Source organism: Atta colombica, unplaced genomic scaffold (genome assembly GCF_001594045.1).
Source record: "Atta colombica isolate Treedump-2 unplaced genomic scaffold, Acol1.0 scaffold106, whole genome shotgun sequence".
Lineage (NCBI taxonomy): Eukaryota > Metazoa > Arthropoda > Insecta > Hymenoptera > Formicidae > Atta > Atta colombica.
In genome coordinates, this window is record NW_017259191.1 from 1 (window position 1) to 11,833 (window position 11,833).

The 11,833-nt window shown below is 28.3% G+C and overlaps 1 protein-coding gene across 2 annotated transcripts; it reads right to left on the reverse strand.

Moving 5' to 3' along the window:
* Positions 1 to 8,591: 8,591 nt before the first annotated feature.
* Positions 8,592 to 11,460, reverse strand: LOC108691676. Of its 2 annotated transcripts, none has more exons than XM_018199557.1 (5): positions 11,395 to 11,460; positions 11,108 to 11,299; positions 10,791 to 11,017; positions 10,190 to 10,466; positions 8,592 to 10,064 (listed from the first exon to the last, which is right to left on the reverse strand). In XM_018199557.1, the coding sequence occupies exons 1-4, from the start codon at positions 11,448 to 11,450 to the stop codon at positions 10,192 to 10,194; spliced, it is 750 nt and encodes a 249-aa protein (XP_018055046.1). In that variant the 5' UTR covers positions 11,451 to 11,460; the 3' UTR covers positions 8,592 to 10,064; positions 10,190 to 10,191. The 2 variants fall into 2 exon arrangements, with proteins under 2 accessions (XP_018055046.1, XP_018055039.1); XM_018199550.1 differs by having other exon boundaries at positions 10,791 to 11,044.
* Between the last annotated feature and the right edge of the window lie 373 nt (positions 11,461 to 11,833).

Here is an 11,833-nt window from a genome sequence, read left to right on the forward strand (position 1 = left end):
CCATATATTTTTCTTTTTTTTTTGTAAAATTATTGTTTAATATAAAAATAATAATAATGAGAAAACATTAAAAACATGATTAAGACTTCTGAGTAGTCAGACATTAAATTTATTCGCGTTGCATATGCATTTAATATGCTCCAACATGTTCATCTACATACAATATTACAATAGCATCTATTCATTTCAACCTGATTTATATTATTAATTGTTAATTTGTCTTCTTTTATGATAATTTTCATGTTTCATACATGCATGTAATCATAATGACTTTGCTGCGCTTGTTTTAGTCAGGATACTACCATGTCTCCACTACCATGTCTCCACTTATTCAAATAATTTAATAAATAATTTAGTAAATCATAAGTAATAGTACATATCACTAATGATAAGATTTTGGCCTCTAGTACTCTAACGCGTTTTATTCATTTAACTTTTTCCTAATCAAATGACAACACGCTCGATGAATTTTGGCACGGAATGAGCGAGAAAGCGAGAGAATCACGATTGTCAGGTTTCAACTGAAATGCTGTATCTCGAAAGCTTATGCACTGGAAATCCTATGGTCTCTCTAAAATTGATAATTTCAATAGAAATTTGCAAGTTTTGTATTACTGGCGTAATCAAAATTATATAGCTTCTCAAAAAAAAAAGTCATTAGATTTTTCATCCTTCTGGAGATTTCTTTTCAGAATTCGAAAAATTTTTTAATCCCCGCTCGGTAAAAAATTTTTAATGTACAAATATATAAATGTATATAAACACATATAAATATGTATAAATATATATTCATTCATTCGATGGCGCAACTTCCCAAAGTCAGAACAGGATCTATCTCTCGTACGTACGCCTATGGTGCGCTCACACATTATACACAGCATACATATTTTATTTATAATCATATAATCATTTTTATTTATACATATTGTATTTATACATAGTAATATATGTTTAAATACATCTATATGTTAATTTAATAAAAATTTTTCGGCCATTTATGCACATTATCATTTCCTTAAAAAATGCTCAACATTCAAAGCAATTAATCGGAGATTTTCATCATCTACCGGAATGCCAAAGAATTGTGCAAAAAATCGGAAACTCTGACAGAAAACTGCAAGAAAATTGACAATCATGGAGAGAATCCGTTCTTCTCTGCGCTGAACAACGAGACAGCTCAAAAAAACATCTATTCTCCTCACTGTATTCGCTTGTTTCAAGCGACTGAAAATGCTTTCTCATCAATTTCGACCGCTCGGCGTACATCAATAAGGGGCGAGGAGTATTCTAGATAACATATAAGTTTTAATAAATTGTGGTAATATGATTAATCATAAACAATTAAATATTTCGTAAACTATTGCATTTTCACATGATTTATACTATTCTGGATTAATGGGAGGAATATACTATTACCAGAATTTATTAAAAGTTATATGTTATCTAGAATATTTCTCGCCCCTTATTGATGTACACCGAGCGACTGAAATTGGCAAGAAAGCATTTTCGATCACTTGAAACAAGAGACTAGTGTGAGAAAAAGTTGTCTTGTTCACTCTCTCGGCGCGCCAAAGGCGAACAGTGCGAGCACACATACATGGGTTCGTGCTTGAATGTGTTGTTACCGGTTTTGCTAGATCGCCGTCTTTCGGTGTCGCCTATTAACGTAGAGTTCTTGGCTGAATAGTCAAGAACCTTAAAAAATAATTTATTCTTATATAGTTTTCTGGAATTATTTTTTAAAATCAGTAACGAGTAACGAATAATAAATTAGGGGTCATAGGTCCCGTCTAGAAATCCTCTAATAAGAGTCTGGTCAGTTTCTCCTCTCAGTTTGTGATTGATCCGACATTTATCATCCATTCCCACAAATTTTTTTAAATCCAAATTTGTAAAAATTAATTCGTAAAAATTAAAGTAGAATCAATTAAATTAAAGTAGAATCAATTAAAATTTTTATTTTTATTATTATTTAACTTATGTTTTTTAACATTAATTAATATTAAATATTACATTAATATTAAATATTTTCTATAATAATTTTTATATGTACGTAAAAAAATGTTGAAAAATGTCTTTAATTTAAAATAAAAAATAACAAATAAATAAGTATTATAGATATATTAAAAATATAAAAAATTTATAAGAAATTAAAAATTAAAAAATTTTAATAATAATTCAATTAAATAAATAATATAAATAAACAATAAATGCTTTAAAATTCTTAACATAAAAAATACATAAGTAGCAATACTAATGTACATAAGTAGCAATAGGGAATAAATATACGTTATTCCCTATTATTCCCTATATATAACAGTTTTTGTAATTCTCAAAAATACATTACATTCTCAAAAATACGTATGATGTATTAAAAACTACTTATTTTGATATAGGAGTATTTTGTTCATGTTTCTGAATATCAAGTAGAAATAGACTTCTGTGTCAATTTGTTTTTGTATTTAAATGCATAATAAAAATGTATTATTCCTTTAACGCATAATAAAAATAACTATTCCTTTACTTAAATGCATAATGAAAATACATCATATTTTTACTTAAATGTATGATGCATGGCCATGGATTTGTTGTCATATTACAATTAGATACATTTTTACGTTTTTTAAATTTTAATCTTAGAGTAGCAAATTTTTTATACAATTTTGTACGCAAATAGTGACAATTTGGAATGTGATCTGCTAGAATAGCGTTAAATTTTTCAAACAAAAAATTTTATAAATTTACATTAGGCATCATGTGAAACTAAAGGCTGTAATGCCTATAAATGCTTTCTAATTTTAAAAAAACTTTAAATGTTGCTAAGTTAATAGAAAATAATATATTTGCATTATAACATTTAACTAGTTTACAAAATGTAAATTTTCTTTTGAACCAACAGATCATATGCAATCAGAACATGTAATACATATATTTTTTACACAATAATCTGCAATATTAGGTGTAGTAAAAAGAAATCCATTATTTTTGCAAGAAATTAAAAAATAATGGATTTCTTTTTACTACACCTAATATTAAGGAATTCATTTCCTTATTATATGTTATTATTTTTTTTAAACTCAAGAAAAGGAATGTTATTTAAAGTAGATGAAATAGAATCAGATATATCTTTTGTACGATTTTTTGTTAAATATTCTAGCCAGTAAGATATTCATTGTCATCGTATTCATAATTTCATGTTCTTACTTCTTTCATGTATATATGCTATAGCGATAAGTTTTTAAATTATTTTTTAATTGCAAACAATCTGAAATTACATTTTTACAAAAATGAATGTAAGTTCTCTATGCAATCTTGCGTGAACCGAGCAGTAAGTACGAATTGAAAATTATGATCTTCTAAAAGATATTGTACAAGATCAATAATCGATGTCGTAGAAAGTATTATTCCTCTTAGTATAGATTTAAATATATCTTTCTTACCAATTTTTATTTTTTCAAAAAGAGCAATTATTTCACATAAAAAAATAACACTCGAATCATATTTTTCTTTGTTTTTTAAACTTAAAGCTATATTATAATTTCTCAAGATCAATAATGAAAACTATTTTGATATATTTTTAACAAACCATGCAGTTGTCAAAAATTCCGGGTTACAATTTTCGTCCGATAAAAATTCTAATGATGAATTAACATCTATTAGAAACACATTCTTTGCTTTATTTATCCTCATTTTACTGAAAGTATTAGGATTTTTAATATTATTAATATTTAATTTGGATGTTAAAAGGAAATCTAAATCTTCTTGAGATTTAATTAAATTAATAAAATGAGCAATTTCAACTTGGTTAGAAGGTAAGTTATATTTTATTATCAAATCTTGGGGTAAGGTAAAAAATTTGTTATTTATTAATAATTCTTTTAGGTTCTTTAACAAATGTGATACATCCGCAAATAAAATATAAGCGCTTAGGATCAGACGGATGTGATAATTTTTAAGTTCCGAATACCGTCCTATATTTATTCCACATTTCCACAATTTCATATTTCCAGGACCCATGTCGGAGGTTACAAAGTGAAGATCAATTTTTTCAGCTTTGTCTATTATCTGAAAAATTAAATCTTTCAAAACTTCTTCTGTTAAACGTCACCTGTAAAGAAGTAACCTACAAATATGTTTCCATCTACTAGCTATACCTGTAATCATAAATGTTAAAAGATGTGTAGCAATACCTTTGTCATTAGGAAATGTTATGTTCCCAAGCATTGTGCTGACGGATCAAAAATAGTTTTCGGAGTTATATTCATTTCGTCTAAAACTAAGCTGCATTCTTTATCAACATTCTCGAATGAAGAAGATTGAGTTTTAAATTTTAAAAACTTAAAAATCTCATTTGAAATGTCATTTTTAAATTTTAATTTTTCTAATTTTCGTAACGAATTTTAAAATGCGGAAACTTGGAAATTCCTTGCTAAAAAAGTTCTTCGTAGTGCCACAAGTTAATTTGAGTTTTAGAGCTCGTTGAATTGTATCATTTGAACATTTTGCATTGCTTTTTTTTGCAAATAGAACCTGAATTTGATTATCAGTAAATAGTTTCTTTAAAGTTACTTTATATTTATCGTTGTTAATTCTTTCTCGCAATAATCGATTCTTATATTTCATAATTTCAAATTTTTTGCGTAAGCGAATTAAATTGAGTTTTATTACTCTATATTTTTTGTAAGTGCGTGATTCATTGCTTGTCAATGTACTAGGTCCCACATTTTCATCTCTAGTCATCTATAAATATAAATTAACTATAAATTAACACATAATATAATAATTGTAAATAATTTAAATATAATTAATTTCTAATAATTTAAATATAATTAATTTCTAATAAATAAATAAATCTAGACTGCTAAATAAATCAAATAATTTGAAAGAACCGAAAACGGTTGATAGATTAATAGTCGGGAGCAGATCTGGATCTTATTTCGACATTGTGGACATCATCTTTTTGTTGAACATTTTGTACATCAGCTTTTTCAGATGTAGAATCGAGATATTCACTTATCATCTACAGTTGTTCGATAGCGCAGATAGTTGTTCAATAGAGAAAACTAAAAACGCCACGAACTTTTTCCCACACTCAATTATTTACTTTCTAAAATAGAAGTGGATCTGTATTGTCTGGCGACTCAGCAAACGAGAATGGATTAAAATGGATTAAAATGGATTAAATTTTTGAATGATTGAAATTTTTTTCTATCCGAATGCGTATTTTAAAAAGCGAACTTTTTTTTTATTTACTTTTTTTTATTTAATTGGATTCAATTAGATTCAATTACATTCAATTGGACGCAATTGGATTGAAAAACTGCATTTCTTATTTAAAATTTTGAATTGAACAGTATTCACAATGTATGTGTTGTGCACAGAAAAAGCTAATATTATTTTTAGATTGGAAAGAGATATGCTCCATGCAATTCATGTATGAATAAAAATTCAGAATTGAAAAGCATTCACTTTAACATTCGTGAATCAATATTTCTGAAAATCTGAATCCATTTCAATTCATTTCAATCAATTCTCGTTTGCTGGGGAATTATTTCTCTCCAAAAATTATCGTTTACATATAATTACATCAGCTAAAACACTTTAGACTTCTCTTTATTTCTTTGTTCTGTGAAATGAAAAGAGAGATTTCTTCGGAGATGAAGTAATTGATTTATTTTGATTTAAATTTATCTTCATCTTCTTCATTTCTTGTTCCAGAAATATTGCTGCTTGATTAGCATTTTTAATCTGTAATCTATAACTTTTTTAATAATAAATTTTAATAAATTTTAATAGGTGTACAACTTTGCCATTTCCGCCATTTTTTTCGAAATTCGAGGCTTTATTGTAAAAAACTTATACATTTATGATTCAAAGTATTGTTCATCGCTGGCCACTACTTTCTTCCATTTTTCGGGTAGCGTACGAATCCCGCGTCGAAAAAACTGGTCATCTTTTGAGGCTCTCCACGAATCGATCCAATTTTTTACTTCTTCATAAGACCGGAAGTGCTGGTCAGCCAGGCCGTATGCCATTGATCGAAACAAGTGATAGTCAGAGGGAGCAACGTCTGGAGAATACGGAGGGTGGGGTAGGACTTCCCATTTCAACGTTTCCAAGTATGTCTTGACCACTTTCGCAACATGAGGTCGAGCATTGTAATGCTGCAAAATCACTTTATCGTGTGTCTCGTTGTATTGCAGTCGTTTGTCTTTCAATGCTCGGCTCAAACGCATCAATTGCGTTCGATACCGATCGCCTGTGATTGTTTCAGTCGGTTTTAACAGTTCATAATACACTATGCCGAGCTGGTCCCACCAAATACAGAGCATGACCTTGGAAAATCACTCAAAATCACCGTTCTTGAAGCGTTGAAACCACTCACGACACGTTCTTTCACTAATAGCGGCCTCACCATAAGTATTTGAGAGCATTCGATGAGCCTTAGCCACAAATTTCTTCTATTGAAGCAAAAAATTAAAACTTCCCGCAAATGACGAGAATTTGGCATAAACTGACATTTTCAATCGAGAATAATTTTTTCTTTATGCAGACACAAATCGACTAATGTTTCTATGGGGTTATGTTGACAGATGCCCAAGTTTATTGTATGACGTCTATGATCTATTTATTTCGACCACTACTTACCGCTAAAGCCATCTATAGGAAAACGGCGGAAGCAAAGTTGTACCTAATAAATATTATAAAGAGTGGTCAGACCAAAGAGAAACCTGAGAAAGCTATGGTGGCCTTTTTCGTGACAGGCGAAAGTCACCGTACGATAACGATACCAACATCAATTTTATAAATTGATGTGAACTACGTTTTACATTTTGGTCACTGTCAATAAAATCGTAGTGTCGATAAATGGATTTGGTGCTACATTCACAAACTGTGAATAAAGATAATATTAATTTACAAAAAAATGTTTCTTTTAATCAGATAAGGTTCTTTTTTTTATAGATTTTTTATAGATTTTTGGATTCTGAAAACGATGCTGCAAGTTAAATTTCTAGCGCGTCAGATTTTTTAAATAACTGAGATTTAATGTGCAAAAATGGCTCTTTTGTTATATTTAAAATGTTCTTGTAAAAAAAGATTAACGAATTCTCGAAATTGTAATCAGAAGTCATGAATGTATTGTTCATCCTCTATAAAATGTATGCTTTTTCTCTCAATATCTCAATATCTTACTTTTTATTCATGTTATAAAAGATTCAAGTACAGAGTTTTTCTAAGATAATAAATTTTCCGTCTTTAACAATGAAATCATTATACTTATAATTTCTAGTTTGTGACTATCGACACACAATGTAATTTAGCGTTAGATTCCGCTATCTATATATATATATACACACATATATATATATATATATATATATATATACACATACGTATATACATATAGTACCACACATACACCCACGCGCGTACACATTTCTAAAAAAAGATTTTATGATTTGTATATATTTCTCGATAGCCACAAATTTGTATCTTAGAAAAATCCTATATTTAAATTCTTCGTTGCACATTTTTTATTTCAGTACTTTATATATAAAGTATATAAGGTATTTAATAATTGCATTGATTGGAGATGCGGCTATTCTCCAACTGAAGAAAAAGTCATAATTTAGATCAACATTAAGGTATTAAATTTACAAATGAAATTCTAATTTTTTAAATACATCGAAAAATAATATTTTAAAGTAAATATGATAAGTTTGTTCCGTTTGATACAACAAAAGTTTGAAATCATTTAGTTAAATAATTAGAATAAAAGACGCATAAAACAGAGCATATTCATTATCAATCTTCTTCAAGTCAAAGTAAATTTTGATCTATTTTGATTATTCGAAAAATATAATAGACAAAGTTAAATAGCTATATTTTTTTAACTATTAAAAATTATTGATATATGTGAAATTCCTCCTTTCTTTTCTGGAAGCCAGCAAAGTTTCGCTGGCGAAGTTATTCCCTATGCCGTGAATAAAGGAGCGTTGAACAAGCAATTCAAAAAATTGACCAATCAAAAAATATTCGAAATATTTGGCCAATCAAGTGGGTCATAGCCAGAGTTAGCGTTGCTTCGCTCATAGTTTATTCGCTGAATTCGCCATTTTAGCGAAAATTGATGGAAAAGAGATAAAACGCAACTTTTACTCGCTGCGTGAAATTCCATCTTTAACGCTAAAAAATCTTTAATATTTTTTTTAACAAATATAAGATGATTTTTCTGTTTTATAATTTTGTCGCTCGCGCTTGTAACTTTCACTACATCTTTCAAAGAAATCATTAATTTCCGTCTGTTTTTCAATGTAATTAAATTTGAGGTATTATTCGTAGATGTTAAGAAAGAGACACATATCTCACATATTTTTTTATCACAGGTCAATTTTATTTTATTTTATTATTAAAAACTACTGATAAAAGTCTGTTCTTTTTGGTTGAATTTTTGCACCATTTCATCTTTCTTCCTTTTCTCTCCAAAAGGAAAGAGGAAAAAAAATGAACTGGTGCAAAAGTTCACCCGAAAAGAACGGGCCTATACATACATCACAATGAATATATTAGTAGAATCATGCAATTCAGTGTACATTGGATCACAGTATTTATTTGTTGAACATACATGCAATATGGATATCATTAATTAGGCAATCATAGACATATCATTAATTTGCCCTTTTCCGATGCACTAATTTCATACCTATCAACCTTTTACATGTTGTTTGAAATTGTTGAGTGTTAGGATTGTCATTGAAACTTCTTATGGCGCTAAAATATATCTTCAAATAATCTTAATTGAGCTTAAATAATTCAGTTCTAATTGTTTCAAAACCTACAACTCGAATATATTTTTTAAACAGATAATGAATCCTAAAAAGCCAACTTTTCCATGAATTTTTAGAATCAATAGGTCTTGTACAGTTTTAAAATCGCTGATGTATTGTTCATCAGCATGAGCTTTTAACTCATCATAGTTTTCATCCGTTAAAGATACTTTATAAATTGTCCTCTTTGCAAACTGACTACGCATGTTCAAGATATCAAAAGCATTATTGAACATCAGAATTTAACTGTATTTTTGGAAGAAAAAACTACTTAAAACTTTCATGTAAATATTTGATAGAACTAATACTTTCACTCAGAATTTGAGCCACTATTTTCATATTCATTCTGTTGTTTTGGTACAAAATATATTTTTTAGTCAATTTATACCAGTGCATAATCCTTCTTCTTCTTCTAGCTTTTGAGAAGTACAATATCTTGTCAATGAATATCTTCACCTTTACTTTTCAAAATTTTGTAATCACCCAAAGTGCTTCGTATTAATTTTAACATGGATTAAAAAAATAGAAAGAAAACTTTTTCTTTCGTTATGGGATTGATGAAATACAGTTTAAAAACAGAGCTTAATTTGAAATTTGCTTCTAAATATTTGCACATATTTATATTGACTAGCTCCATCGAAAGTTACAGAATATACTTTTACTCCTGTCATTTTTATTAACTCAAAGCATTTTTCTAATAAACTAGCTCTCTCAGTTGCATTTAACGACTTCAACAAAAAATATCCTACAGGAATTTTCCAATGGCCGTTGATCGCAATGAACATGAAAATTAAGGCGTTTGTTGTATAAAGTGAATAATCCACGTGAATAATTCATCGTTAAAGACGTCAATACGATCAACCCCTAAATCAATGAGTCCATAGTATCTCTGTCCATCATTACTTGTCGAATCCCTATTTTATCTATTACGAGATTACATAAAATTATTATTACATAAAAGATTATTTATTTTAACCTGACACTTTAGAGTTTCAAATGCTTCAGCTGTAAATCCAGGGCGTGCATTCAATACTAAATACCATTTTTGAATATTAGAGGGTTCAGGTAAAAGATTACAAGAACTCTTTCGTACATAATTGTACATAATAAGCCTTCGACGAATAAAAGTTTAACGTAAGTGCAAATGCTCTTAATTCAGGTGAATATTTCCTTTTTCTGGCTTTTTTATGTTTTAAAATTTCTCGCATTGGATCGAATTATGTCTAAAATAATTGTCTAAAAAAAGTATATATTTTATTATTTAATGTACAATTCAAAATCAATCTTAATCCTATCGCATTATTACTAATTTCTGGATTGTATATCAATTCATTATTATGTACAATTTTGTAAAAATGTACCATTAATCGATTAGCAGCATCATCTGATATAACATTCTTTTCTTCAGATGATCTATCAAAGTTTTCATGGTTTTAATACGCTTTCTCAATCTAGTAGTTGTTTGTTGTAAAGTTAAAATTTTCCTTCTTTGTTTTTTTACTGTGAATTTTGCTAGATTTAAAGCTCTCTCAGCTTTTTGTGGTGTAGCTAAATGTGATATCCTAATATCGCCAATATAACGTGGTTCATGTGGAGAGTTTGGATGAGTAAAGTCCATTGGCGACATTCCATCAATATCTGATCAACAATAATGATAATTCGTAATACTATATTCCCATGTATTGAATAATTAAGATTCCCACTCGTGAATACGAAATATTTAATATACATGTTAAAGAATAAATAGTGAAATCATACTTCAAGAGTCATATGACTAAAGCAGTTTACATTTTTTCTTGCTCGATCGCATACATTGTAGTAAATTAGTAGAAATTATTTATGCATTTTATATTTATATTATATATTTAGAATTATACAATTTTATTAATTTATTAGAACGCAAGCAATCCAGTAAGAAAATGTGTATCATGTGCCACTAGTTTATCATTTAAAGAAACTTACTATGATCAATTTTTTCTTCTTTAAGAATTAATTCGTCCGTATTTTTATCAACTATTATAGTGGAATATGATGGTTCCTCTTTACATACATTTATTACAGTCGAACATGATGGTTCCTTCTCACATACATTTATCATTGTTGAACATGATTCCTCTTGACACATATTTACCATATATTCATTTTTGTAGCATTTTGCAATCTCAACTTTGCTGTTATAGTTTTGATTGCTACAATTATAATATATATTTATATAACTAAAAAAATAACCAAATCAAACAATTTGTTTTGTATAATACAGTTTTTTTTTATGTACATACCTTTTTCTTTTTTTGACATGATAAATAGATGGTATGCTTCCACTCATTAAAATTCTATTAGTTGCTGTAAGAAGATAATCTTTTTCTGTGAAATGTTTTGAGCATAAATAAGTGGAAGTTTTAACTGCAAAATTTTCACCAAAATTACAAAACTCTAACCATTTTTTCCTTATGTGCATATCTTTTGGAAATCTGCAAGAATTGGAATATGATTTTACTTAACCTAAAACATGCGAGCATAGAATACAAGTATTTATCGATAATTATGAGTTGTGTAATACACTTACTTGTGGTAAGACACTGTTTTATCATGATTACAACATAAAATGCAATATCGAACCATTTTTGTAAGAAGTTATAATAAAATCGTATTTATATTTATTAATTAATAAAGAGTGTGATCGAATTGCCACTACGAATATTTCGAAATATTTGATTAACCAATCAAAAAATGCTTTAAGAGTGCCGTCACAATATAAGCACAGTATAACCAGTAGAGACATTCAGCGAAAAAATGAGTGTTCGCGCAGGTATGACTACGCAGCTTTTTGGGCCGGAATCCAATGAAATGCAAGATGACAAGAACGTATATTACACAGATCCCGTGTGAGATATCCGTGGCAAAAGAAGACAATTTAAAAGCTGCGTCATAAATATTTCTAAAGAATAGATAAAAAAAAGAAAAATTATGTTACATGCAGTATTAAACAATGTAATAATAGTAAT